Source organism: Hibiscus syriacus, unplaced genomic scaffold (assembly GCF_006381635.1).
Source record: "Hibiscus syriacus cultivar Baekdansim isolate YM2019G1 unplaced genomic scaffold, ASM638163v2 tig00110957_pilon, whole genome shotgun sequence".
Classification (NCBI taxonomy): domain Eukaryota; kingdom Viridiplantae; phylum Streptophyta; class Magnoliopsida; order Malvales; family Malvaceae; genus Hibiscus; species Hibiscus syriacus.
In genome coordinates, this window is record NW_024062933.1 from 75,652 (window position 1) to 102,547 (window position 26,896).

Genomic DNA, 26,896 nt, shown 5'->3' on the forward strand with positions numbered 1-26,896 from the left:
AAAAGAATCAGATACGATAAATATGGAAGTACAGAGGACAGATTTGATATAGAGTGATGAGATGAATGTTATTGTCAACGTGATGAGTGACATTATATGGAATTTTAGAAAGGTCAAAGGAAAAATGCATAATCGAATGAGAGAAAAGACAACAATGGATTGGTATTACTGGTTATTGCTTATATGATAAACAACAGAAGATGAAGGTATAAACGAAAAAGATAGTCGAAAAACTAAAGGATTAAAAAGTAAGTTTCTGATGATGACAAGAAAGAATAAGTCAGGGAAGCAACATAAGAACATTAGAAGATGTGTTCCTATTAAGATGTGCAGTGAAAATTCGAGGACGAATTTTCTTATAAGGAGGGGAGATTTGTAACATCCTCAATACCGGGTTAGTGATCAAATTGTAAAGTTTCATAATTTGATGACTAAAATAGAAGAATGAAATAGTTCTATGATTATTGGATACATATGATGAAGGTTATTTTGTAATTGTTAAAGGAAATAAAGGGTAAAATGGTCATTTGATCATTTAAGGAATTATATACACGTGGGAAATGGGAGAAACATCCAGAGTTCTCTTCTCCTTTCTTCTTCTTCATGCGTGGGAGAGCAAGGCAAAGGTGAGAGTTTTATTAATTGATTATTATTTGAATTTTAAGTTTGGTTTTGATCTTTAGTTGATGGATAAACATAAGGAAATCTTGGGTTACAGTAAAAATCAAAGAATGGAGGGGTTAAGAGAGATTAAAGATTTGGAGTTTTTATATGAAACTTTGGAAAAGAATTGATAAGTAGAATTTGAAGTTAAATTTGACTTGTCAATGGTTAAATTAAGAGATTTGGAGTGATAGAATTTGATTTTGAACATATAGAAAATTTGATATGATTCTTGAATTTCATATGGAAGATAGGATTTTGAGGTTTAAGATGAAATAAATGAATATAGATTGGTTTAAGTATGTGTACTAGAGTTAAGAATGAAAAGGGGATGATATATGAAGTGTTTGAGTGAAAATGAAGTAATTTTCGGGTTGAAAATATGATTTCTGGGCAAGGGGAATCGGTACCCATTCAAGGGGAACCGATACCCCTTCAAACGACAGAATTCCAGAATGTCTTGAGGGAATCGATACCCCCATAGTAGGGAACTGATTCCCCCTAAAGGAAAATGCGAATATTGGTTTAATAAGTTCGTTTAAGTTGCTAGTATTCAATTACAAGGTGTAGGTATCTAATGGTTGCCTCAAAATATATATGTATGTAGATTCTACGCATAAAGCAATTCCGGAACGTTTGGCAAGTAAGATCGATCAAGGAAAGATAACAGATCGATATTGACTAGTGAGGCCAGGTGAGCGCATTTTAGTTTATAGGATTATAAGGAATTGGACTTGTGATAAGTCTATTTTCAATATTTGTTGTGTATGGATTATTGATTATAATGATGTGAATGACATAAAAGGTATGTATACTTGATTATATGAAATGATATGTGCTTATATGTGCTATGTGATTTATGTGATATGCCATATGGGAAAATAGAGTGTGAACTTTAGGAAAGGATTATATGATGTATATATGAACATATGTGAACAAAATAAGACATGCATGTTTACATGAATACATGAGTAATAATATAGGTAATATGATATGAATCTATGTGAATACGTGAGAAATAATATATGTCTATGAGAAGACATAAGAACAAAGTATAAGCTATGTGATATATGAATATGAATTCATATGAAAAGTGACATGTATTACATGAAAGTAAACTACGTGATTATATGCACATGTGAATGTGAATCACATGGAAATGTTCTACGTGCAAGTGAATTATGTAAAATAGCAATGATTTATATGATAACAAGAGAAAGGATATAAATTACATGAGTTAGATATATATATATATATATATATATATATATATATATATATATATATATATATATATATATATATATATATAGGAATTGTATAACCAACTTACAAGATTAGATGAAAAGTGAGATAAGTTAAATAACATTGATTTATAGGGCAATATAAGAATAATATATATATATGAGGTGACATTGACAGAAGTAATTATATGAACATGTAAATAAGTTATATGGAGAGGATATATGAGCTGAAATGAACATATAATACATGAGTCATATGGTAAAGACTTATGAATCTATAGGAAAATGTTATGGGAACTATGTGATGATAAGTTATGAGAAAATATTTATATAGGTAACAAGCTATGGGAAATTGAAGTAAGTAATATATGAAACTAGAATATAATGAATGTGAAATAAGTGATTAGGTAAAACTGTGAGAAGTTATAGGGCATTGTTATTCGAAGTATATGAAAGTATGTATATGGATACCTGTATAAGTTTATAGGTTATACTATGTGCTATGTGATATACTTGGTGTATGAGAATCATATGAGAATAAGAGATGACAATGAGTTACATGCCAGATGAACACAAGAGAAGTGTTATAAGCTACGTGACAGAGGATTATGAAATCATACGAAAAGTGAAATGTACATGTGAATATGTGAAGTGATATGAATATAATGCCCATGTTATATGATACGAGAGCTATAGGTATAGTTGGCATGCCAAGAGTCGAGGGTTTACCTATGTCTTTCGAGACATATGGACAGTTTACCGAGGATCTTTATGACCTCTGGACAGTTACCGAGGATCTTTATGACCTCTGGACAATTACCGGGGTCTTTGTGACCTCTGGATAGGTCCTTCGGGACATTTATATGAGCTGTGGTGACAGCATAGTGGTGCACAACCTCAATAGACTCACATATCTACAGTTCTCACAGGTGCACATGGGCTAATAAGAGATAACATGGAATGTAATGTATAAGATATATGTGATGTATATACTTTTGGTAATATGTCATGTGTTGCTTGAATTATAATGATGTTGATAAAGATAATAATGTACATGGGCAATGCAATTGGAAGACAAACGAAAAGTGAAAGTAATACAAGAAGGTAGGTTGCGTGTGTGTATGACATGATTATATATATTGTTATCATGCAATAGATACATGCATATTGAAATGTCATGATTCAAATGGTATGAATGCACGTTCATAAATTTATTGTTATATGTTTAATTATTGCCTCACTAAGTCAACGACTTAGCGTGTGATTGTTTCACACGTAGGTTTCGAGAAGAATAAAGAGTAATGCGGAGCAAGACATGTCAGTTCTCCTTACCAAATGTCAGATCAGAAAATGTATGTACTGTTTACAGAGTGTAGTTGGCATGTAGTCTAAAGATATAAATGGTATGAACTCTGATATCTGTTGTAAACGTTTTGAAATAATTTAAATGTTACCAAAGTTTTTAAATTACTCACTATTTTATACGAATAAATGTTTGAAAAGTCAATGTGACACTTCGGACTCGTATCCGGGTCGGATACGGGTTGGGGGTGTTAAAGATTTCATTGAAGGACTTCCACAGTCAATGAAATCCAATTGCATATTGGTAACAGTGGATAAATACTCCAAATATGGTCATTTTTTAGCCATATCCCATCCTTATACAATAACTGAAATAGCTAGAACCTATTTGGAGCAAGTTTATAAATTGCATGGACCTCCTAAGATAGCTATATCTGACAGAGACAAAACTTTTACAAGTTTGTTCTGGAAGGAATTAATGAGGCAACTTGGAACTACTACTTTTTTCAGTACAACCTACCACCCAGAAACAGATGGGCAGACTGAAAGGTTAAACCAATGTTTGGAACAATACTTGAGAAGTATGTGTTTCCATAAACCTAGGAATTACACCTTTCGAAGCATTGTATGGATATAAGCCTCCTATGATTACTTGGCCTAATTATACTAGTGTCAACACAGTACATGAGATGATGGTGGAAAGGGAACAACTATAGAGATTACTTAAGGAGAATCTATCTAAGGCTCAAAACCGTATGAAACAAAATGCAGACAAACATAGAAGTGATCGAGAATTTCAAAAAGGAGAAGAGGTTTACCTCAAATTGCAGCCCCGTAAACAATCTTCAGTAGCTGTCAGGAAGAATTTGAAGTTGGTTGCGAAATATTATGGACCATACAAAATCCAAAAAAAAAAAATAGGGTTAATTGTGTATCAATTAGAATTGCCAGCACATTCTAAAATCCACCTTGCTTTTCATGTAAGTCTATTGAAGAAGAAGGTAGGTGAAGGAACAGTTACCTCGAAGAATCCTCCTGAATTAAGCGATGATGGACAAATGAAGGTGTATCCAGCCATTGTCCTTAATAAAAGGATAGTGAAGAGACAGAATCGAGCGGTCACGCAATTGTTGATACAGTGGTCGAATTTGGGGGCTAAAAATGCGACTTGGGAAGACTATAATGTGTTGAAGTCTCAATTTCCAGATTTTGATCCTTGGGGACGAGGATCGGGTGAAGGGGAAGGAGATGTTATGAACATGGAAGAGAAAGGGAAAATGTTAGGGATTTCTGTCGAGGGATTAGGGATTACGAGTGAGGAATTGGGGGAAATGAAAAAAATACCTGGAGCAAAAGAAATCGTCTCTTAACTTGGAGCAGGATACCCGCGTGGAGAATCCAACAAGAGCACAGGTTAGATCGGTTATGGAACTGGCCTGCTTAGAGAGGAGTCACCAGTTTGGGCTTGCTGATGAACAGCCCAACACGTGAAGGATTGTTGGAATCAATTGACTACCAGCTGTACAAAATAAAATTCTATTAGATTTGTTTGTACTGAAGGAATATAATGAAATATTATACTGAAAAACAATCTATTATGGCAATTAATGAAAATTTCATCTTTTCTCTTAAATCTATTCTTCTAAATTTCTCTAAATCCCTAAATTCTTTCTTGAATTCACTAAGGTTCATAACACAGCAAAGCCATTGACCAAGTAGTGGTAACTATACAATTTCATATATTCCCCCCTCCCCCCCTCAAGGCTCTCCTTAACATAGAATCAAGAACTCTAGACCATAACATCCAAAATGAAGAAACAGTCGAGTTTTTAAAAAAAAATACATCTCCGAACAAGAAAAGCAGAAGAGATATATGCAACTTGAGAGAGAAGTGAACAGGGAACAACAAGCACAATATTCAGCATTCAGCTAATTATTGGTTATTTATGAAAGTCAAGTGTTAACATGGTGAAGCTGAGACCCAGAAATCAGAATGTGTATCTTAAAAAGTATTTTGCAATTACAAATACTAGTTTCCACAAGGAGATTGTGCTCTTTCTTTTTCTTTTTGTAGTAATACTGAACCCAAAAAAGAAGAAGAAAAACATAATTTGAGGTTGTCAAAACTAACAGTCCATTCCCCAAAGCCCCACAGAATGAAACAAGAGGAACCCTTACTGTTTAAATAATAATTAACCATCAAAGGTCCAGAATTTTTTTTTTAAACCTATTAAAACAAGCATCTACACTTCAGAAATTCCACGTACTTAAATGCAATACGAAGATGCGTTACTGTTGCAGACCAGCGTTGTTTCCCATCATTAACCCATTCGTATTTTCCGTTTGCCATTTTATTGCTGCAATAAAATTCCATTGAAAAACAGTGTCTAATAATTATTGATTAACAATTATTAACAAATACTCTCCTGCTCAGTGAGCACACACGCGCGCGTATATATATATAGGTACCGGTGATCAACATTTCAAATGCCTTGTTCTTTATATCTAAATTATAATCAAATACAGAGGAGGAATTCATAGCCAAAGGAATCATCCTTAATCCAACTACTGTTTCTGCATATGTGTCCGTTGTTGTAGCTTCACCACCCTAGCTAGCCACCAATCCAAAAAAAATAATTAAACTCAACATGTCAGCCGCCGTAGCAGCCGCCGCCGCCGCCGCCGCCGCAAGAGTCTCGTCTAACCGCAGGTCTCATTATCGAAGTAATCAGCAGGCAGTGAACCATCAACGTTGGACACCCTTTTTCCCACCATCGCCACAACCCGCCCTGCTCGTCCCGGCTTTTAGCCGCTATGAATCACAGAAACAACGTGACTGGAACGCGTTCGTGCAGTACCTGAAGATTCATCATCCACACTTGCATCTTCCCCAGTGCAGCGGCGTACACGTGCTCGAATTCTTGGAAGGTCGGTACGGGGACACCAAAATCCACACCCAAAACTGTACCTTTTCGGTGAACCGGCCTGAACCACCACCGCCATGCTCTTGCCCTCTCAATGAAGCTTGGAGCAGCTTGGACGGTCTGGTCGGACGGCTCCTTGTGGCTTTTGAGGAGAACGTAGGCCAACCGGAGATGAACCCTTTCAGTGCTCGAATTGTAAAGCTGTACCTGAGGAAAGCGAAGGAGTCTGAAGCTAATGCTAGAGGACATAGATTATAGCTTAAAAACAAAGAACTCAACAGCTACTGATAATTATACAACTCGGGTGGTCCTGCCTGGTATATGTTGTTGGTCGCTCTCACTGGACTACTAATCTCCAGCTTTTTCTTTTCTTCCTTCATCAGATTAATGGAAGAAAATCAAATGACTGTTTCGATTCTCGATGTTTGATTTTATTTTAATACTCAATTTTATGCTTTTATTACAAAATTCATGATAACTGAGCTTCAAAATCTACTTTACGTAAAAACTTTTGAAATCTCATTATTTACAATTAATTTGAATATTAACTTTGAAATTTGATATATTTATTAATAATAATTTGGCTATTATTTATCATTAATCTTGTTTCTTTCTCTCCAAAGAGAGGCGATATAGTGATTTCAAGCATCGCAATGGCATCCTTCCCTTCCGTCTATCCCAAGAAACCTTAACCCTAACATCCTAATCACATTCCAAATAGAATCACCCCAAATCAGTCATTTAATCTTGTAACAAAGCAAATCGAGGTCTAAGATACAACACATTCCTCTCCACTTTGCAAATTAATTGTCAACTTGCCACAATGAATGATCCTTTATAACACAGGCCATGCAAATTAATTGTAACTGGAAATGAGGCGTGGCTTATTTTTCATCCACAAAAGTATAAAATGGTTAGAAGAGGATGAGAGATAGAGACTTGATTTTGACAATTGATATTTCCCTTTTTCTTCAAATTTTTTAATGGTGGTGGTGGTCGGATTAGGTTATATCCTGATTTGCTTTGCTTTTCCTCGACACATTATTTTCCAAAAACTGTCATCATTATTACTCGGTCCTACATCTTTACAATTTATTCAATTCCCCCCCCCCGGTAAGGAATGCGATAATAACACATTAGTCACGAAATCTATCATGTTTAGTAAAACAATCCTTGTGTTTAAGATTAAATTGATGTCTATAAACAATTTCAATTTCTTCTTATACATGATTTTACTATTATTTATAAGATTTAAGAATTGAATATTTATGCAGTGATATATATAAGGAAATGACAGTTTAGGGAATTGCATGCTTCAATTATTGCAGAATAGGATATGAATATGCTTAATAATTAGAGAAAGAAAGAAAAGGTGTTTTAATTAGAGAGGAAAATGCAAAGCTGATGCTTGAATTATTGTAGAATAGCATATGAATATGCTTATATAATTAGGGGGGGAAAGGAAACAGAATACACGCGCTTGCCTTCAAAGACACAGGGACAGGAGTGTTGTTCACTTCAATGTTTTCTTTTATTATTATAAATAATATATTTCTTTAATTATTTTTTGAAGAGAAAAATAAGATGGGAAAACACAATAATGGAATGACAAATTATAAAGTGACGTCGTGGAACCTACTTGATAACAACATAAACCCTGACCTAATTAGGGTTTCCATTGTTGGGCCAAAAATTAAAGCCTTCATTTCTGTGGCTTTTATCAGACAAGGCTTAGCCCCAAGATCGTCCTGCGTCTCTCAACTACAACAAGAGTTGAGTTTTTTTTTTTTTTGTTATTGTCTCATCAACTTAATTGTAAAGTTGCTAAAATTCGGATGAATTGATGACACAAATAAGAAAAACTGTCAACATGGATCAATTTAAAACAAATTCTCAGCAAAGAAGTTGTTTTTAATATTATGAAACTGCAGTAATCCAACAGTTGTTGCATTAATCAGGAATTTCTGCTTGAATCCCAACTTTGTTTGGTAAAGAAGAAAAGTTTTTATTAAAAATAATCTTACTCACCCATTTGCACATATCCCTAGACAATAAGATTTGACAAGAAAAGTCAAGTTTTTCAAACGACTTTTTTTACCACCTATTTCATCACCATCAAAGCATTTTAATAATGGGTTTTCCCCCCTTCTCTCCTCCTTTTCCTTAGTAAAAGAACAGAAATAAAGAAGGAAGGGCAAGTCCCATCCTAAATCAATCTGCTGCCTGAGTTTTTCCAGTCATGTCTGATCTGATGGCACGTATTTCTTTTGCACTATTGAAACCTTCTGTTCCTCAGCTTTCTGTCCCATCCAAAACGAATGTGGGCCTTTTCCCTAATCTCCGTACTTATTCTAGCCGGTGAATACTTAATAGCAACAAAACATAACCTTTGAATCTGAATTAAGCTTCAAAATCAAGGTTAATGAACTTTATTTTAATTAGAAAGAAGCATTGTTGTTCCCTGGCCAATCAAACAAACCAAAAGGGTCCATTGTTTTCTTTTCTTTCTGCTCATCCTGATCGAATCCTTGTGGAAACAATAGGTTAAGAGGGTCTGTCTCTATCTCATCCAATTCAGCAAATAAATCCTCGGCCTGCTGGGAGTCTGCCATTAATGATGGCTTGTAATTTTGAGGGATTCGTTGGGTGAATTCACCATCGTGCATTTCCAGCTGCTTCTCCATGCCATCGCTCTCTTCTTTAGCAGATGAGCTGACAGCAGCAGGTACATTAGTGGGAGACAATGCATCGTTGCTGCTCTCCTTAAGGTCTTCATCCTTGGGGGCAGAAGAAGCATTATTGGTTTTGGATGGCTGAGACCTTGTGGATCCCGCGAGAGCATTCCTTTGAGTCGGCCATGGATGATTGTGCTCCGACGTATAGGTGATAACAAGAATGTTGGGATCATTTCGGCTCCTCTCCACTTGCTTCTTTGCAGAACAGCCTTTGGAACTGCTGCATCTGTAGTATCCCCTGGAATACATGAAATGCACAATCTCAATCATAATATCTTTCCTAAACATATATATATATATTTATATATGTGTGATAGTGAAGCAAAGAAGAGAGAAAAAAAACATTGGTTAGTTATGTTTGTATATATTAGGAAAAGTTTCGGCGATAGATGAACATGTACAAATACAATGAACAACTGTGCAAGGGAAACTCGCATGATCCCATAGTAAATATAACTTTTTTTATTATTATAATTAAGAAACACTACAAAGCAACCAAAAAACATGATTTCTGCAACTTGTCATCTCAGAAGACCGCAGAATAGCTACTGAACGGCAGCTCTAGTTTCTCAAACTTATTAGCAGCTTTTGGCTACTCATTTTGCCAATGATAACGTAACTAACTGGTAATAATGTTAAGTTTCATTGATATAATAGTAATAATCTATATGCATAAATAGAGTATATTTTATATGTACCTTGGATAAGGGGAACCTTTGATGGGTTTCTGCCCATATTTTCTCCATGCCCACAGATCCGAAGGAACTACTTCTCCACTAGACCTGCTGTTTGCAGCTGCTGGTGCTGGAATACAAACCACCTTCTTAACCTGGCTCTTTCTATATGTATGGATATATATACACATTTCCACAAGAATTAATGTTAGTTATTTTAAAAACTTATTCTTTTAATAAATAACGAAAGAATAGCATTCAAGAGCATGAGATGAGATTATTTTGGACATAATTTTTTCCCAAAGAAGGTGAAAGTGATTGTTCAATATTTTTAAAAACAAAAAGCAGTGAACATCATCATCCATGATATTTCAGGTGGCTTAAGGAAGAAAAGTACTTCATATAACTACACGAAAGCTAAGTTTCCCAATTAAGCTACCTATCTAGCTTTCCAGGTTTGATTAAAGTCTTTCCAGATTTCAACATTTTAAGCATTAATAGAAACCTCAGAGTGAGCGAGACTTGCCTACAAATCATACACTCCAATGCATAAAATTCAGGCAAATATTTATGGTATTTGATTAATTAGTAACAAACTAACAATAAACCCTAATTTCTCACATCCACTACATGATTTTATGAAAGTAAAAAGAAAACTCCAAAGTTCTGGAAATTTCATTAATTCCCTAAATGTTATTAATTCATGCATCATGGGTGTCAATTAATGAGATAGGGAAGAAGAATATAAAAATATAGTAGCTAGTTGAGGGGTTTATTTTCAGAGTAAAATAACGAAGGTTGAGCTTAGAGAATTAAATATTACCCTAACCTTCTCTTGATACCCAGATTCCGCGGAGATGAGATCTGCACTGGGCCAGTGTTATCAATCAAGCAATGTTTGGAGGCGGTTTTGGCATTAATCATGTCGCTTGGAAGTACAGCAGGCGCCTTAATTCCCCTCGGGGAAACACCCGTGGAAGGAGCCGTCATCGGCGAATCACAGGGCGACAAAGGTAGCTTACTTGAGCTTACTGGGGAGATCTGAATCCGAGAAAATACGTTCCAAGGACTCCGCGTATCTTCTTCAAACAGCTTGCTTTGACCCACGATTGTTGTTGAATCGGGGAAGTTGGTTGCATCATCAACGGTGGTCGAACTGGTACTGATGATGCGATGATGATCGGCTGAATTAGGGCTGGTGAAGTATGTCGAACCAGCAGGCACGTCAAGCTCTTGAACAAGTGGATCGGAGACACTCGAGAAAGGGTCACCAAAAGCGTTTAAACCATAACCTTCCATGGCTGAAGAAGAGAAATTCAATGGATCCGATGGGAATCGCTGCCAGGTTGAAGTAGGAACCATATCTGAGCCTTGACTAGTGACACAGCTCAACGGACCACCACCACCACTTGCCCGAACTATGTCGTTTAAATCACCTTCGCCTCGGTAGTTCTCCATTTGTAAGGAAACATGTACGAAACAAACAGCGTGCTCTCTCTTATTAGAAAAAACAAAACAAAACCTTCATCTATAGTTTCTCCATTCCCACACTTCTCTGAGCTTCAATTTGCACCCACACTAACTGCAGACGTGAAAAAGCATGCAAATGTTTTTGATTTTTTGAAGAGATGGGTTTTGGCTATTGGATCCAAAGAAACAGGGTCCTTTTTGTTTCAAGGTTTGAGAACAAAACCGATCGACCAATATAATCTTCTTTCTTCACATCAAAAGCAAACAAAAGAAACTCAATACTGTTTCTTTTCTGTTCTTTTCTAAAGAGAGATAGATGATGGGGAGAGAGAGAGAGTCCCTGAATTTTAATACAAAACTGGTTGTTTTTATATATGATAGAAATTAAAAAACAAATGGTAGTATTACTAAAACAGTCTTACAAGAGTTAAGGCCAAATGGGTCCAATCCATACAGCCAAATGGTAGTATTTTTTTTGTAGTATTACAAGAAGAATGGATTGAGTTCTATGATAGACGGCAGTATGGTTTCCACTGCACGTGTCTCATCATGCTATAATTTTTTTGATGACTGCTCTTGATCGGCTGGCAACTAAAGATAGGCCGTTGCATTTGGGTGTGACCATTGATGGCGTGTGTGTGCTATGTGAAGTTGAACTGAAATCTAGAAGTCATCTATTCTTCAATTATGGGGTCTCGGCTGCTATTTGGGAGATGGCCCTTGCTAGGTGTGGTATACGGCAGAGAGTACGTTATTGGGATAGAGAGTTGAATTGGGTGATTGCTACTTTCAAAGGTAAGTCTTCCCTCACTCTTCTTCTCAAGTTAACTTGGAACGCTTTCATTTACTTCATACGAGATAAACGAAATAGATATTGTTTTAATAGATTGAGTGTTAGATCGAATGATGAATTTTTTGGATTGATTTTGTTGACGAAAACGGGTAAAGAAAACAAAAGAACACGAGAATTTTACGAGGTTCGGCAATGTGCTTACGTCCTCGGTGCCTAGGCGGCGCTAGAAGTTTTATTCAATGATATTTTAGGTCTAGGTTACATATCTATTTATAATAGAAAACCCTGGTACATAATTACAAAATCAACCCTATACCGTACAGCGGGCCTGCGCCCCCGCACCCCCAACCCACATAATTCGTAACCCCACAACGAGACTTTCTTTGTAAGGACAGGTCACTCCGCTCCATCTCCTGTCCTCTTTACTGGTATATTTATGAGCCATACCTAACAAATCTCCACCTTGGCGAATATCCTGCCCCTTGGAAACTTCAATGTGGGTTGGGTTACCTTGCTTCTTTAACAACTCGAAACATTCAACAAGTCCAAGCAATGCTTGAACTTGTCTGTCGTAACTGGCTTGGTGAACATATCAGCAGCATTCTCATCAGTATGTACCTTCTGAAACAAAACCTCTCCAGATGCAACCAACTCTCTGATCTTGTAGAACCTTACATCAATATGTTTAGTTCTAGCACGATACACCTGATTCTTAGCCAAGTGAATAGCACTTTGATTATCACAAAGCAACTGAACTCCACCTTGTTGAACACCCAACTCCTTCACTAAACCAGTAAGCCATAAAGCTTCTTTTGCAGCTTCAGCCGCTGCCATGTACTCAGCTTCAGTTGTAGATAGAGCCACAACAGATTGAACAGTAGACTTCAAACAAATAGGCCCTCCACCAAGAGTAAAGACATACCCTGTCGTAGATCTTCTATTATCCAAGTCACCTGCATAGTCTGAATCCACATATCCTACAACCAAAGGATTATCCCGCTGACTCCCAAAAACAATTCCATGTCCCACAGTACCCTTTAAGTACCGAAAGATCCACTTGACTGCTTCCCAATGTTGCTTACCAGGTTTAGACATGTACTTACAAACTTGACTAACAACATGAGCTAAATCAGGACGAGTACATACCATCGTATACATCAAGCAGCCAACAGCATTAGAATACGGAACCTTTGCCATATCTTCAGCTTCCTTATCTGTCTTAGGGCACTATTCTGATGAGAGCTTAAAGTGATTCGCCAATGGACTGCTAACTGGTTTCGCGCTGCTCATCACAAACCTTTCTAGCATTTTCTCAACATAACCCCGTTGAGATAGCCGCAGTTTCCTTGAGTCTTTGTCCCTGCAAATTTCCATTCCAAGAATTTTCTTTGCAGCACCTAAATTTTTCATATCAAATTCTTGACTTAATAAAGTTTTTAAACCGATAACATCATCCATGTTCTTCGCAGCAATCAACATATCATCAACATACAATAATAGAAAAAATAAAAGAACCATCATCAAGGCTCTTAACACAGACACAATAATCATACTCACATCGGTTGTAGCCAATCTTGATCATATAGGAGTCAAACCGTTTATACCACTGTCTCGGAGATTATTTCAACCCGTACAAAGATTTCTTCAATCTGCAAACTAAATGCTCGTTTCCAGGTTGAGTGAAACCTTCAGGTTGCCGCATGTAGATCTGCTCCTCTAAATCACCATGCAAAAAAGCAGTTTTAATATCCATCTGCTCTAAATTCAAATCCCAACTAGCCACCAATGCAAGTACTGCTCGGATTGAAGTGTGCTGACCACAGGAGAAAAGATTTCATCATAATCAACTCCTTTCTGCTGTGAAAAACCCTTCGCTACCAAACGAGCCTTGAACTTCTCCCCCTCTTTTTTTGTTACTGCTGGTTTCTTTTTATACACCTATTTGCAACCAATCGGCTTCTTACCCTCAGGAAGGGGAACTAACTCCCATGTGCGATTGTGATTCAAAGACTCCATCTCCTCAACCATGGCTGCCATCCACTTGTCGTTTTCCTGACTAGTAACGGCATCATGAAAAGTAACCGGATCATCACTGCTAACAATAAGTGCAAAAGATACCAAGTCTTCAAAACCCAATCTGTTCGGAGGCTTTATATTCGTCCGTCTCACCCTGTCTCTGGCGAGACTATAATCCTGCAAATCATCCGTAGTGGAACCACCAGAAGTCAGTTGAGAAGTTTCTGGTTTCTCAACTGCAAACTGCTCGAAATCCACCACTGTCGTGTCTTGCTTCTGCTACAACATGGACTGTTCATCAAAAACGACATCTCTACTAATCACAACTTTTTCGTAACTGGATCCCAAAACTTGAATCCTTTGACACCTTTCTTGTAACCCAGAAAAATGCACTCCTTCGATTTTGCATCAAGTTTGGATCTCTCATCAGCAGGTACATGCACATAAGCAGGACAACCAAAAATCCGTAAGTTATCAAAACTAACATCATGACCAGTCCATACCTCTTCTGCAACTTTCCCAGCCAGCGATGCCCTTGGTGATCTATTGATAAGGTAACACGCCATGTTAACAGCCTCAACCCAGAAGTGTTTGGGAAGCCCCGCATTCAACCGAAAACATCTGGCTCTTTCATTCAATGACCTGTTCATTCGTTCCGCAACACCATTCTGTTGTGGTGTCTTGCGCACTGTAAAATGCCTCTAAATCCCATGCTCCTTACAAAATTGTAGGAACTGTGAATCTGTGTACTCCGTACCTTTTTTCAGACCGCAAACACTTGATTTTTCGTCCTGTTTGATTTTCTACCTCAGCTTTCCACAGCTTGAACTTCTCAAAAACTTCAGATTTCTGTTTCAAAAAATACACCCAAACTTTCTGTGAAAAATCATCAATGAAATTAACATAGTACCTAGATCCACCCAAAGACGATGTCGTGGAAGGCCCCCATACTTCAGAATGCACATAATCAAGAATCCCTTGAGTTGTGTGCTTCGCAGTCTTAAAACGGACTTTAGTCTGTTTACCAAGAACACAAAACTTACAAAAATCGAGCTTACAGCTTTTGACACCATGCAACAAGTTTCTCTTGTGTAATTCTGCCATACCACGTTCACTAAGATGAGCAAGGCGCATATGTCACAATTTTTTCGTATCATCACATGACTCAAAAGAGTGAACTCCACCTGCAACGGTACTCCCTAACAATCTGTAGATATTCCCTGCAGTCATCTTGCCTTTCATCACAGTCAATGCTCCTTTAACAATCCGAATGGTTTCCCTATCCTCGTCAGCCTTAGGGATAAAACCATTCTTGTGCAAAGTGCCCAAGGAAATCAAATTCTTCTTCAAGTCTGGGATATGTCGAACACCACTCAACGTCCGAACGGAGCCATCGTGCAGCTTAATTCTGACATCACCAATACCAACAATATTGCAACATCGATCATCACCCAAATAAACCGAACCAGAATTAACCAGCCTGTATGTCGAAAACCATTCCTTATTTGGCGTGATGTGATAAGAACATCCAGAATCAAGAATCCAAGCATCCGTCAATTGTGTCGTTGAAATAGAAAGCATATCACCCTCACTGCAATCAGAATTATCATCCTCGACCACGTTCACAGACTTGGATGAGCCATCACGCTTCTCATCAGTCTGCTTTTTCAACTTCGGACAGTCTCGCTTCATATGTCCCGCCTCCTTGCACTTGTAACAGTGAATCGTCTTCTTATCCCTGGATTTGGATTTGGAATTCCACTTCCCGGACCCTGCATTCTCTGGCTTCCGTCCACGATCTCGATTACCCTTGACATATAAGCTATCGGCTTGAGAGCTTTCCCCTGTATTCTGCTTCCGCTGGTTGTGAGCCAACAAGGCTGCAGTAATCTCCTCAACGTTGATAGTCTCTTTCCCATATGTAAGAGTAGTCACCATGTGTTCGTAAGAGGGAGGCAACGAACACAACAGAATCATCGCTCTGTCTTCATCCTCAATTTTCACATCAAGCCGAGCCAGATCAGAAAAGATTTGATTGAAGACATTCACGTGTTGCGCCAAATTATGATCGTCCTGCATCTTCAGCCCATACAGCCGCTGCTTCAGATACAGTTTTGTTGTTAAGAATTTGGACATAAACTGACTTTCCAACTTCCTCCAAATTTCGTCTGGAGACGATAGATGCATGACGTGATACATGACCTCGTCCGCCAAGCATAATCGTATGGTTCCTTCCGCTCGCTGCTGCAATTCTTCCCAATCTTCCTCATCCATCGACGTCGGCTTTGTAGGTCGCAAATCCTTCAAGATCCCTTGCTGCACCAATAGATCCTTCACCCTCATTTTCCATAATCCGAAGTTACCCTGACCATCTAATTTCGCAACTTTGAATTTTGCTCCTGACATCTGATACCAATCGTTGACGAAAATGGGTAAAGAAAACAAAAGAACACGAGAATTTTACGAGGTTCGGTAATGTGCTTACGTCCTCGGTGCCTAGGCGGCGCTAGAAGTTTTATTCAATGATATTTTAAGTCTAGGTTACATCTCTATTTATAATAGAAAACCCTGGTACATAATTACAAAATCAACCCTGTACCATACCGCGGGGTCTGTGCCCCCGCACCCCCAACCCACATAATTCGTAACCCCACAACGAGACTTTCTTTGTAAGGACAGTTGATGTTCGCTGCGTTCGCTTCGCTCACTCCGCTCCATCTCATGTTCTCTTTACTGGTATATTTATGAGCCATACCTAACAGATTTGTGAAGTTGTACATGCGAAATCCTTAAAAAATGATATAGGAAACCTTGACTCCTAAATGTATGGCATTGACGATGGGTGATTGATTTATTCATGGAGGGATAGTTATTAGGTACTCTTTTGTTGTATTGCTTTTAGGTATAATACATATATTTTTTATCAATATATATATATATATTATTTAATTGTAAAATAATTAGAAATGCATTTAAATAAAGGAGTGAAATTCATATATTTATGTATGTATATTCAAATGTTCTGTTGTAAAAATGAAGGGAGAATGTATTGTATTGTTTTGTGTTACCAAAGACTAGTGCAGGAGTAGCGGTCCGAGGGAAAATCGTTTGGGATTGCGATTGGTTTTTTTGAAGAGGGTGCAGTGCATTTGGTTTGAAACTTGGACGTATGACCGGGGCCTCTCATAGTGATTCTTCACTTTCTATGATTTTGCTTTCTGCTGTTTATTACTATCCAACCAGCATCCAATATCCCACCATCTTAATGTAAACGAAAAACAAAAACCTTTTTTTAGGATAAGTTTACATTAAAAAATGTTAATATATATTTGTAACATCCTAAACTATGGGTTAGTGACCAAATTGTAAAGTTTCAGAATTCGGTGACTAAAGTAGAAGAATGGATTAGTTCAGTGATTTATTTGGAAGTATTTCCTAAAAGTTGTTAGTAATTATTAAAGGAACTAAAGGGTAAAATGCTCATTTGATCATTTAAGGAATTAAAAATGTGATAGTGGGGATATATATTTTTACACTTGGGAGTGTAGGAAACCAAAAACAATGTTTCCATAATTCTCTTCTCCTCCTTTCTTCTTTGTGCGTGAAGCTCCAGCTCAAAGGTGAGTTTCTTAATTAGTTGGTTATTTGTTGAATTAAAAGTTGGGTTATGATTGTTAGGTGATACTTAAGCTTAAGGAAAGCTTAAGTTATCTTAAGATCAAAAGATAAATGAGTTAGGGAAGATTAAAGATTTGGAGTTCTTGAGTGAATTTCCAGAATGGAGTTGATAAGTTGAACTTGAAACTAAATTTGACTTGTCATCAGCTTAATTAAGAAGTATTAAGTGTTAGAATTGGACTTGAAACATGTGGAAAATAGGGTATGATTCTTGAAATTCCTAAAGAGGAGAGGATATTAAGGTTAAAGATGAGATAAATGAATATTAATGAGTTTAAGTATGTATATATAAGTTAGGAATATGAAAGGGGTTGAAATATGAAGGATTTAATCCAAAAAGAATGAATTTTCGGGTTCAAAAAGAGGATTCTGGGCAGAGTGCATCGATGCATATTCATAGTGCACTGATGCATCAAGGTTAAAACCCAGAAATTGTTTGAAGGTGTATCAATGCACATGTAGTGCATCGATGCACTCTTTTAATTTAAAAAACATCGAATGCAATTGGTGCATCGATGCATAAGGCATGCATCGATGCATCCCAGTAATAAACAAACATCGAATGTATTTTATGCACCGATGCACAGGTAGTGCATCGATGCACCGATAGGGAATGCATCGATACACTGTGCAGTGCATCGATGCATACCTTCATTAAAAGATGAAATGAGATTTTCTTTTAGCCTAAGAAGTGACAATTTAGAAGATATCAATTAGTATACTGATATGTATCAATGTATTATTATGATGTAGATATAGAATAAAGCTTGTTCCGGAACAATCTAAGGATTAAGATTGATTTAAAGCAAACAAGGCTAAGGTGAGTGCACATTATTTAGTATATGAGGTTCAATAGAAAATAAGACTTGCGATAAGTCTATTTCCAATAGTGAAAAACATGAATTCATAGAAGTATGTATTTGTTATGATTTATATGTGTGCATGAGTATATATTTATGTGATAACATGATAAGATGAAAATGATTTACATGTCATATGAACACATGAGAAATGTTATGAGCCATATGAAAGAGAAAGTATATGTGATACATGAGGGTGAATCCTATGTTTATATGAATATGAACTCATATGAGAATATACATGAACTACGTGATTACATGTATATGTGAATGAAACCATGAGCTTATATGAATATATGATATGGTTACATGAATATGTAAAAGGATATAAAAGATAATGCCCATGTTATGTGTCATGAGAGCTAGGGGTATAGTTGGCATGCCAAGAGTCGATGGTCTATGTGGTCATTCGGGACATATATATATTCTTTGGAACATGTGTGAAGTCTGGTGAGACACATACTTGATCCTTGGCATATGTATATGATTCTTAAGGAATGATATGTGGTCCTTCAGGATATATATGTATTCTTTGGAACATGTGTGATGTCTGGTGAGACACATACTTGATCCCTAGTATATGTATATGATTCTTAAGGAATGATATGTGGTCCTTATGGACATTATTATATGGCACTACGGTGGAATTCTACGCGACACTCCGGTGCAATTATATGTGGCACTTCGGTGCAATTATATGAGTTGTGGTGACAGCATTAGTGCACAACCTCTATGTACTCGCATATATTTAGTTCTCACATGTGTATCATGGGCTATTAAATAGATAATATTAATAAAGTGATATGATAATATGTTTGTTTCCCTGTGGAATTTCATGTGTGATATTGATTGTACAAATGGTAACGTATAAGACCATATGATGAAAAGAATCAATGATAGTGATAAAATAAGAAAGAAATGAAGATGATAATAAGTTGCTTGGGTGTACGTGTTTTATGATAGTATATATATGCTTTATATGACATGATATATATATGTGCAATTGGTTATGGTATATGTTATATGATATGGACATAAGAGATCATAGGAGCATGAGATAAGAGATATGAATGATAATGACATACATGTATGCATATATTTGTTACAAGTAAAATTATGAGTGGTATGAAATGATAGTAGTAATTGTTTAGGTATGATTATTAGTTACCGTTTACCTTATATATTTATATGCCTCACTAAGTCTTTGACTTAGCGTGTAAGTGATTTACACGTAGGTTTCGAGAAGAGTAAAGAGCAATGTGGAGCAAGACAGGTCAGTTCTCCTTACTAAAGGTCAGATCAGAAAAGATGTGAATAATATGTATTTTAGTATATAAAGTTCTAGTTGGCATGTTTTCAAAAGAATATATTGTTTAAGCTATGAACAGTTTTATAAATGTTTCAAATAGTTATATGTAAATAAATAAGTGAAATATACACGCTCTGATTGGTTTTGTAATAATGAAAATGTCTTTTATGTAAATTAGTCATTTATATGTTATAAAAGTTTTAAATTACTCACTATTTTATACAAGTACATATTTTAAAAGGTCAATGTGACACCTCGGATTCGTATCCGGGTCGGATACGGGTTGGGGTGTTATATTTAATGGTATCAGATCTACGGTTTAGGCGATTCTAGGCATCAATCGAAGTAAAAAGTGTTTTAAAAAGTATACATGCCAACATAGGGTGAATAATTTCTGATCTGATAGTGTAAGGAGTGTATTGTCTTGCTAATAGAATTAAAATGTTATGTTATATTAGATGTATGATCATGAGAGCTTCCAGAGTGAAGCACAAGGTAATAGACTGAAAGTAATAGCATTCACCTGCCCTGGCCAGGCAGGGAAAAGAGCGAAAAACATCAGGAAATGCCTGTATAAACTTAGGGAATGTCTTCACCATGTTGAAGAATATTCTGATGAATTTTCAATTTATATTTTTTTTAACTCATAGAATGAATGTATCGAATTAGTTGAAAAGTTAAGAGCACCTGAGTTCAAGGATGGATTTGAGGAAGGTTCTGTTGTTACAGACCTATGGTTAGACGATATGATAGAAGGTTTTTATTTCTCCAAAGAGGAGAAATTAAATTGAGTAGTTTCGTTACTACTTTGACAAGTTAGAGTATGGCGGATAAATGAAGCTCGAATATATGAGCTTGAAGCAAGGGAATTACCCATGCATGTGTATGAAAGTAAGTTTGATAAGTTAAGCAGATTTATTATTGAATTGATTCTGATTAAGAAGGATAAAAAGGATACATGTGATTGATTGTTTAAGACTTGTGACTTAAATTAAAAGAGTTTTACTGGTTTTGAAATTGTTCTCATTTCAAGAAATGGTTGATCGTGCTTAAAGCTCTAGAGAGAGCTAAGAATAAAAGGATTGAAAAAAAAATCTCAGATGATTAAGAGAATTAGTGCTTCATAGAATTTTAGTACCATCAAAGAAAGGTAGAGATTATGGTTCAACTTTAAACCAGACATGAATTAGTTGTATTCTCCGTCAGAGAATCAAATCAGATGAGAGTTTGACAGACTCCAACAGTAGGTTTGATCTTGAAAGATTAAACAAAGAGTTAATTGAGGATAAGTCAGGGTTAAAGACAACCCTTGTGAATTGGGTTAAAAGCTCTTTTAGAAGTTATGTAAATCGAAGCAGAAAAAATATTTTAAATGGATTAGATGAGTATTGAAATCTGGTGATTTTTGAAACAAGTGGAGGAATGAATTAAGTGCTTTGCTAGAGATTAAATAATGTGAAGGATAAGAAGTGTTTTAAATATATCAAGTGAGGTAGATACTGTTTTTTTATTTAAGATGGAAAGAGTTAGCGTTGGCTAACAAGATTATGGGACGGAATGTATTGAAATTACAAGATTTCAAGATATGGTAGGTTATGATAACCAAATATGAAGTGAATCAGGATACAACTGTATATTGTGATTATAGTAAAGTGATAGAGTGAAGGAAGTGAGGATTCAATTGTTTGAGTAAAACTAATGATTGATAAGAAGAGTTTAAGTATGGGTACATCAATGATAAGTTTATAAATAAAGGAAGTTAGAATGTTAAGCTTGAATAATGGAAGTGACATGGTATATGAGATTGAATGTTTATTTGATTAGTTGAGTAAACTATTGTTGAAATAATTCTGACTGCAAAGAATATATGAATGGTTCGATGAAGGTTTACGTTTTAGATTGGAAGAACCAATGTTGACTAACAGAGTTATAAGATAGTAGTGTATTAAAGCTAAAGGATTAGAAGATGGTTTCAGGGTAAGCTAATTATGTATGGTGTGGATTGAGATATGGTTATGTATTTTAATCATTGAAATGAAAGGTAATAAAGGAGACAAGGCATAATACCGTATATGAATGAGAGTATGGGTTCAATAAGTGAATTACACTGGGTTGATTTTAACTGAAATGATGTTTATGATTAATTTGATCAAGGCTTACGCCCTAGATTGAAAAGTTGTTATTAATTAGCTGTAATGGCATGGATGTTAGAGTTATCAGATTTGAAGGAAACATAAAGTAAGTTAATCAAATGAGATACGAATCTGGATGTGGTTGTGTATTTTGATCATATAGATATGATATAGGCAAGGAGATAAATATTTATGTGTTTTAAAGAAAATTTTGAAGGAAGAAAATACAAGCAAGATACGATAAGAATGAGGTTCTGTATAAGTGAAGTTGATTAGTAAAGTTATAAAGATATAATAAAGATTGGTAATCAGATATGAGTTTAAGTGATAGGAAAAGAGTATGTGAACATGAAAGAAAGATATGATTGGTGTATAAGAAGATTTTGATTTATGAAGGAAATAAAAGGATGAAGTTCAAAGAATTAGATGTGATAAAGATTATGTTGAGATATAGGTTATAAGTTTAACCAGAAGTAAGAAAGGTATGTCAGGTAATATGAGAAATTGTTTAGTTATGCAAAGTGTATGTTTAATCAGTTATGATGAAGATTTAAGGTTATGTTTCTTGGTCAAGTGGATGTAGTCAAAGAAATGAATAAAGATTTATATGTATTAATGAAGTTTTGGAGTCAGTCAAGTAAGGATGAAATAAAAGTTTGATGATTCTTGAAAGACAATTGAAGATTGACAAGGAATTTGATTGATTTATGAGTTTGAGTAATAAGAATTAATGTTATTGTCTATCTGATAAGTGACATGATAGGAGATATAAAGTAAAAAGGTAGTCGAATAATTAAAAAGATAAGACCCAAGTTATTAAAGATGATACAAAAATTAAGTTCAGGAAGCAGCATGAGAATGTAAGAAAATATGTTATTCTCAGGATGTGCAGTGAAAATTCGAGGACGAATTTTTAAAAGGAGGGGAGATTTGTAACATCCCAAACTATGGGTTAGTGACCAAAATGTAAAGTTTCAGAATTCGGTGACTAAAGTAGAAGAATGGATTAGTTCAGTGATTTATTTGGAAGTATTTCCTAAAAGTTGTTAGTAATTATTAAAGGAACTAAAGGGTAAAATGCTCATTTGATCATTTAAGGAATTAAAAATGTGATAGTGGGGATATATTTTTACACGTGGGAGTGTAGGAAACCAAAAACAATGTTTCCATAATTCTCTTCTCCTCCTTTCTTCTTTGTGCGTGAAGCTCCAGCTCAAATGTGAGTTTCTTAATTAGTTGGTTATTTGTTGAATTAAAAGTTGGGTTATGATTCTTAGGTGATACTTAAGCTTAAGGAAAGCTTAAGTTATCTTAAGATCAAAAGATAAATGAGTTAGGGAAGATTAAAGATTTGGAGTTCTTGAGTGAATTTCCAGAATGGAGTTGATAAGTTGAACTTGAAACTAAATTTGACTTGTCATCAGCTTAATTAAGAAGTATTAAGTGTTAGAATTGGACTTGAAACATGTGGAAAATAGGGTATGATTCTTGAAATTCCTAAAGGAGAGGATATTAAGGTTAAAGATGAGATAAATGAATATTAATGAGTTTAAGTATGTATATGTAAGTTAGGAATATGAAAGGGGTTGAAATATTAAGGATTTAATCCAAAAAGAATGAATTTTCGGGTTCAAAAAGAGGATTCTGGGCAGAGTGCATCGATGCATATTCATAGTGCACCGATGCATCAAGATAAAACCCAAAAATTGTTTGAAGGTGTATCGATGCACAGGTAGTGCATTGATGCACTCTTTTAATTTAAAAAACATCGAATGCAATTGGTGCATCGATGCATAAGGCATGCATCGATGCATCCCAGTAATAAACAAACATCGAATGTATTTTATCCACCGATGCACAGGTAGTGCATCGATGCACCGATAGGGAATTCATCGATACACTGTATAGTGCATCGATGCATACCTTCATTAAAAGATGAAATGGGCTTTTCTTTTAGCCTAAGAAGTGACAATTTAGAAGATATCAATTAGTATACTGATATGTATCAATGTATTATTATGATGTAGATATAGAATAAAGCTTGTTCCGGAACAATCTAAGGATTAAGATTGATTCAAAGCAAGCAAGGCTAAGGTGAGTGCACATTATTTAGTATATGAGGTTCAATGGAAAATAAGACTTGCGATAAGTCTATTTCCAATAGTGAAAAACATGAATTCATAGAAGTATGTATTTGTTATGATTTATATGTGTGCATGAGTATATGTTTATGTGATAACATGATAAGATGAAAATGATTTACATGTCATATGAACACATGAGAAATGTTATGAGCCATATGAAAGAGAAAGTATATGTGATACATGAGGGTGAATCCTATGTTTATATGAATATGAACTCATATGAGAATTGACATGAACTACGTGATTACATGTATATGTGAATAAAACCATGAGCTTATATGAATATATGATATGGTTACATGAATATGTAAAAGGATATAAAAGATAATGCCCATGTTATGTGTCATGAGAGCTAGGGGTATAGTTGGCATGCCAAGAGTCAAGGGTCTATGTGGTCCTTCGGGACATATATGTATTCTTTGGAACATGTGTGAAGTCTGGTGAGACACATACGTGATCCTTGGCATATGTATATGATTCTTAAGGAATGATATGTGGTCATTCGGGACATATATATATATTCTTTGGAACATGTGTGAAGTCTGGTGAGACACATACTTGATCCCTAGTATATGTATATGATTCTTAAGGAATGATATGTGGTCCTTATGGACATTATTATATGGCACTACGGTGCAATTCTACGCGGCACTCCGGTGCAATTATATGTGGCACTTCGGTGCAATTATATGAGCTGTGGTGACAGCATTAGTGCACAACCTCTATGTACTTGCATATCTTTAGTTCTCACATGTGTATCATGGGCTATTAAATAGATAATATTAATAAAGTGATATGATAATATGTTTGTTTCCTTGTGGAATTTCATGTGTGATATTGATTGTACAAATGGTAACTTATAAGACCATATGGTGAAAGGAATCAATGATAGTGATAAAATAAGAAAGAAATGAAGATGATAATATAATTGCTTGGGTATACGTGTTTTATGATAGTATATATATATGGTTTATATGACATGATATGTATATGTGCAATTGGTTATGGTATATGTTATATGATATGGACATAAGAGATCATAGGAACATGAGATAAGAGATATGAATGATAATGACATATATGTATGCATATATTTGTTACATGTAAAAGTATGAGTGGTATGAAATGATAGTAGTAATTGTTTAGGTATGATTATTAGTTACCGTTTACCTTATATGTTTATTCCTCACTAAGTCTTTGACTTAGCGTGTAAGTGATTTACACGTAGGTTTCGAGAAGAGTAAAGAGCAATATGGAGCAAGACAGGTCAGTTCTCCTTACTAAAGGCCAGATCAGAAAAGATGTGAATAATATGTATTTTAGTATATAAAGTTCTAGTTGGCATGTTTTCAAAAGAATATATTGTTTAAGCTATGAACAGTTTTATAAATGTTTCGAATAGTTATATGTAAATAAATAAGTGAAATATACACGCTCTGATTGGTTTTGTAATAATGAAAATGTCTTTTATGTAAATTAGTCATTTATATGTTATAAAAGTTTTAAATTACTCACTATTTTATACAAGTATATGTTTTAAAAGGTCAATGTGACACCTCGAATTCGTATCCGGGTCGGATACGGGTTGGGGTGTTACAATATTCATTTTTTATATTAATGAAGTATTTATATCCCCATAGTATATATTTGAAATTTTGTTCATTTTTAACTCATGAAAAAAAAAAGTTAATAAGAAATATTACCAATGATAATAAACAATCCAAATTAATTACTAGACGACAACATAAATAATGTTTTCTTGACAAATTTTAATCTAATTTTGAGGGGAAGAGAATATGAAAGAATAAGAGTGCTCCTAATGGATCTAGAACTCATGACCTAAGAGAATATGAGAGAACAAAGATGAACAGCTTGATCAACCTACTAAATTTACTTGATTTTAAATAATTATTTTTTAAAATGTTATTATTTGATATATTTAAATAAAAATGAGTTTTGAAGATTTGTTTTCAAAATAATTCAAGAGTCTATGTTCTTTCCTATATAGAAAGCAAGCTTATCTTAAGATGGAAAAATAATATTTCACTTGCTAAAACCTAAAAACAAACCTATCATTTCTCTTGTATATATATATATACGTGGTAGAATTCAAAATAAATTGAAATGGTATACTTGTTTAGGGAGTAGGGACGACAACAAGTTGGTTGGATTTTTTTATTCACTTTAAACTTGATTCAAAAGTTAAATTCTTCTCCTGCACTTAACTAGACTCGGTTCTCGAGTGTTTCACTTGACTTGAAATCCGATCTAATTTTAGGATAAAACTTATGCCCAACTTGATTCAATCTAACTTAAATATAGATATATATTTTATTTTTATTGGGTAAAATAAGAACCTAATTTTAAAAAAGTAAATAGGAAAGATTGTTATTGTAATTATCTTTAGTTATATAACAGATAATTATAATATTATATTAGGTCAGGTTGAGTCATATTTTTTCACTCTAAACACGAATTCAACCTCATTTCACCCTTAAAAATATAACACGACTGATTTATATTTTCATAATAAAAAACCAACCTAGTCAAATTAGGTCAAAACTCGTCGAATTTAGATAAAATAATCATCCCTATACTTACCCTTGAGATTTGATGAAATTTTCATTTACTTTCTTATAATTTCAAAAAATATCCACTTGTCGCGTAGAGTTTAATCAAAATACCTATTCACCCCTATAAGCAAATACAAAGATAATTATATTTAGACTATTATCTATCTTTGTATTATTTATTGTGCTTTAATAATTATATAAGAAAAAATACAAAATACATAAAAAATTATTAATAATTTTCACACGAAAAAGAAAATATTACCTGAAAAAAATTAGATATGCAAAACAAAAACACAATAAAATTCATGAAAAAACCTAATGAATTTTTTTAATGAAGAAAATAACGAAAAGAAAAAAAAAGGAAAAATTAACCATCAAC

The 26,896-nt window shown here is 34.9% G+C and overlaps 3 protein-coding genes across 4 annotated transcripts; 2 read left to right on the forward strand and 1 right to left on the reverse strand.

Moving 5' to 3' along the window:
- The first annotated feature begins 3,492 nt into the window (after positions 1-3,492).
- Positions 3,493-4,579, forward strand: LOC120148438. Its single transcript, XM_039161560.1, has 2 exons — positions 3,493-3,790; positions 3,981-4,579. The coding sequence occupies exons 1-2, from the start codon at positions 3,493-3,495 to the stop codon at positions 4,577-4,579; spliced, it is 897 nt and encodes a 298-aa protein (XP_039017491.1).
- A 1,153-nt stretch (positions 4,580-5,732) lies between these two features.
- On the forward strand, positions 5,733-6,406 carry LOC120148424 (protein G1-like9). The gene has a single exon (XM_039161550.1). The coding sequence runs from the start codon at positions 5,858-5,860 to the stop codon at positions 6,389-6,391; it is 534 nt and encodes a 177-aa protein (XP_039017481.1). The 5' UTR covers positions 5,733-5,857; the 3' UTR covers positions 6,392-6,406.
- Positions 6,407-8,149: 1,743 nt separating this feature from the next.
- On the reverse strand, positions 8,150-11,327 carry LOC120148428 (probable WRKY transcription factor 14). Of its 2 annotated transcripts, none has more exons than XM_039161555.1 (3): positions 10,372-11,327; positions 9,567-9,707; positions 8,150-9,106 (listed from the first exon to the last, which is right to left on the reverse strand). In XM_039161555.1, exons 1-3 carry the CDS (start codon positions 10,998-11,000, stop codon positions 8,572-8,574), a joined length of 1,305 nt encoding a protein of 434 aa, XP_039017486.1. In that variant the 5' UTR covers positions 11,001-11,327; the 3' UTR covers positions 8,150-8,571. The 2 variants fall into 2 exon arrangements, with proteins under 2 accessions (XP_039017486.1, XP_039017485.1); XM_039161554.1 differs by having other exon boundaries at positions 10,366-11,327.
- Positions 11,328-26,896: the final 15,569 nt, after the last annotated feature.

Excerpts from the sequence above, each read along its gene's own strand:
- LOC120148438 (XM_039161560.1), top strand. The coding sequence starts at position 3,493 with ATGAAATCCAATTGCATATTGGTAACAGTGGATAAATACTCCAAATAT. Across the intron at positions 3,791-3,980 it reads TTTGGAACAATACTTGAGAA|ACAAACATAGAAGTGATCGA; the intron begins GTATGTGTTTCC and ends AACAAAATGCAG.
- LOC120148428 (XM_039161554.1), bottom strand. The coding sequence starts at position 11,000 with ATGGAGAACTACCGAGGCGAAGGTGATTTAAACGACATAGTTCGGGCA. Across the intron at positions 9,708-10,365 it reads GGTATCAAGAGAAGGTTAGG|AAAGAGCCAGGTTAAGAAGG; the intron begins GTAATATTTAAT and ends CCATACATATAG. Across the intron at positions 9,107-9,566 it reads AAAGGTTCCCCTTATCCAAG|GGGATACTACAGATGCAGCA; the intron begins GTACATATAAAA and ends CATGTATTCCAG.
- LOC120148424 (XM_039161550.1), top strand. The coding sequence starts at position 5,858 with ATGTCAGCCGCCGTAGCAGCCGCCGCCGCCGCCGCCGCCGCAAGAGTC.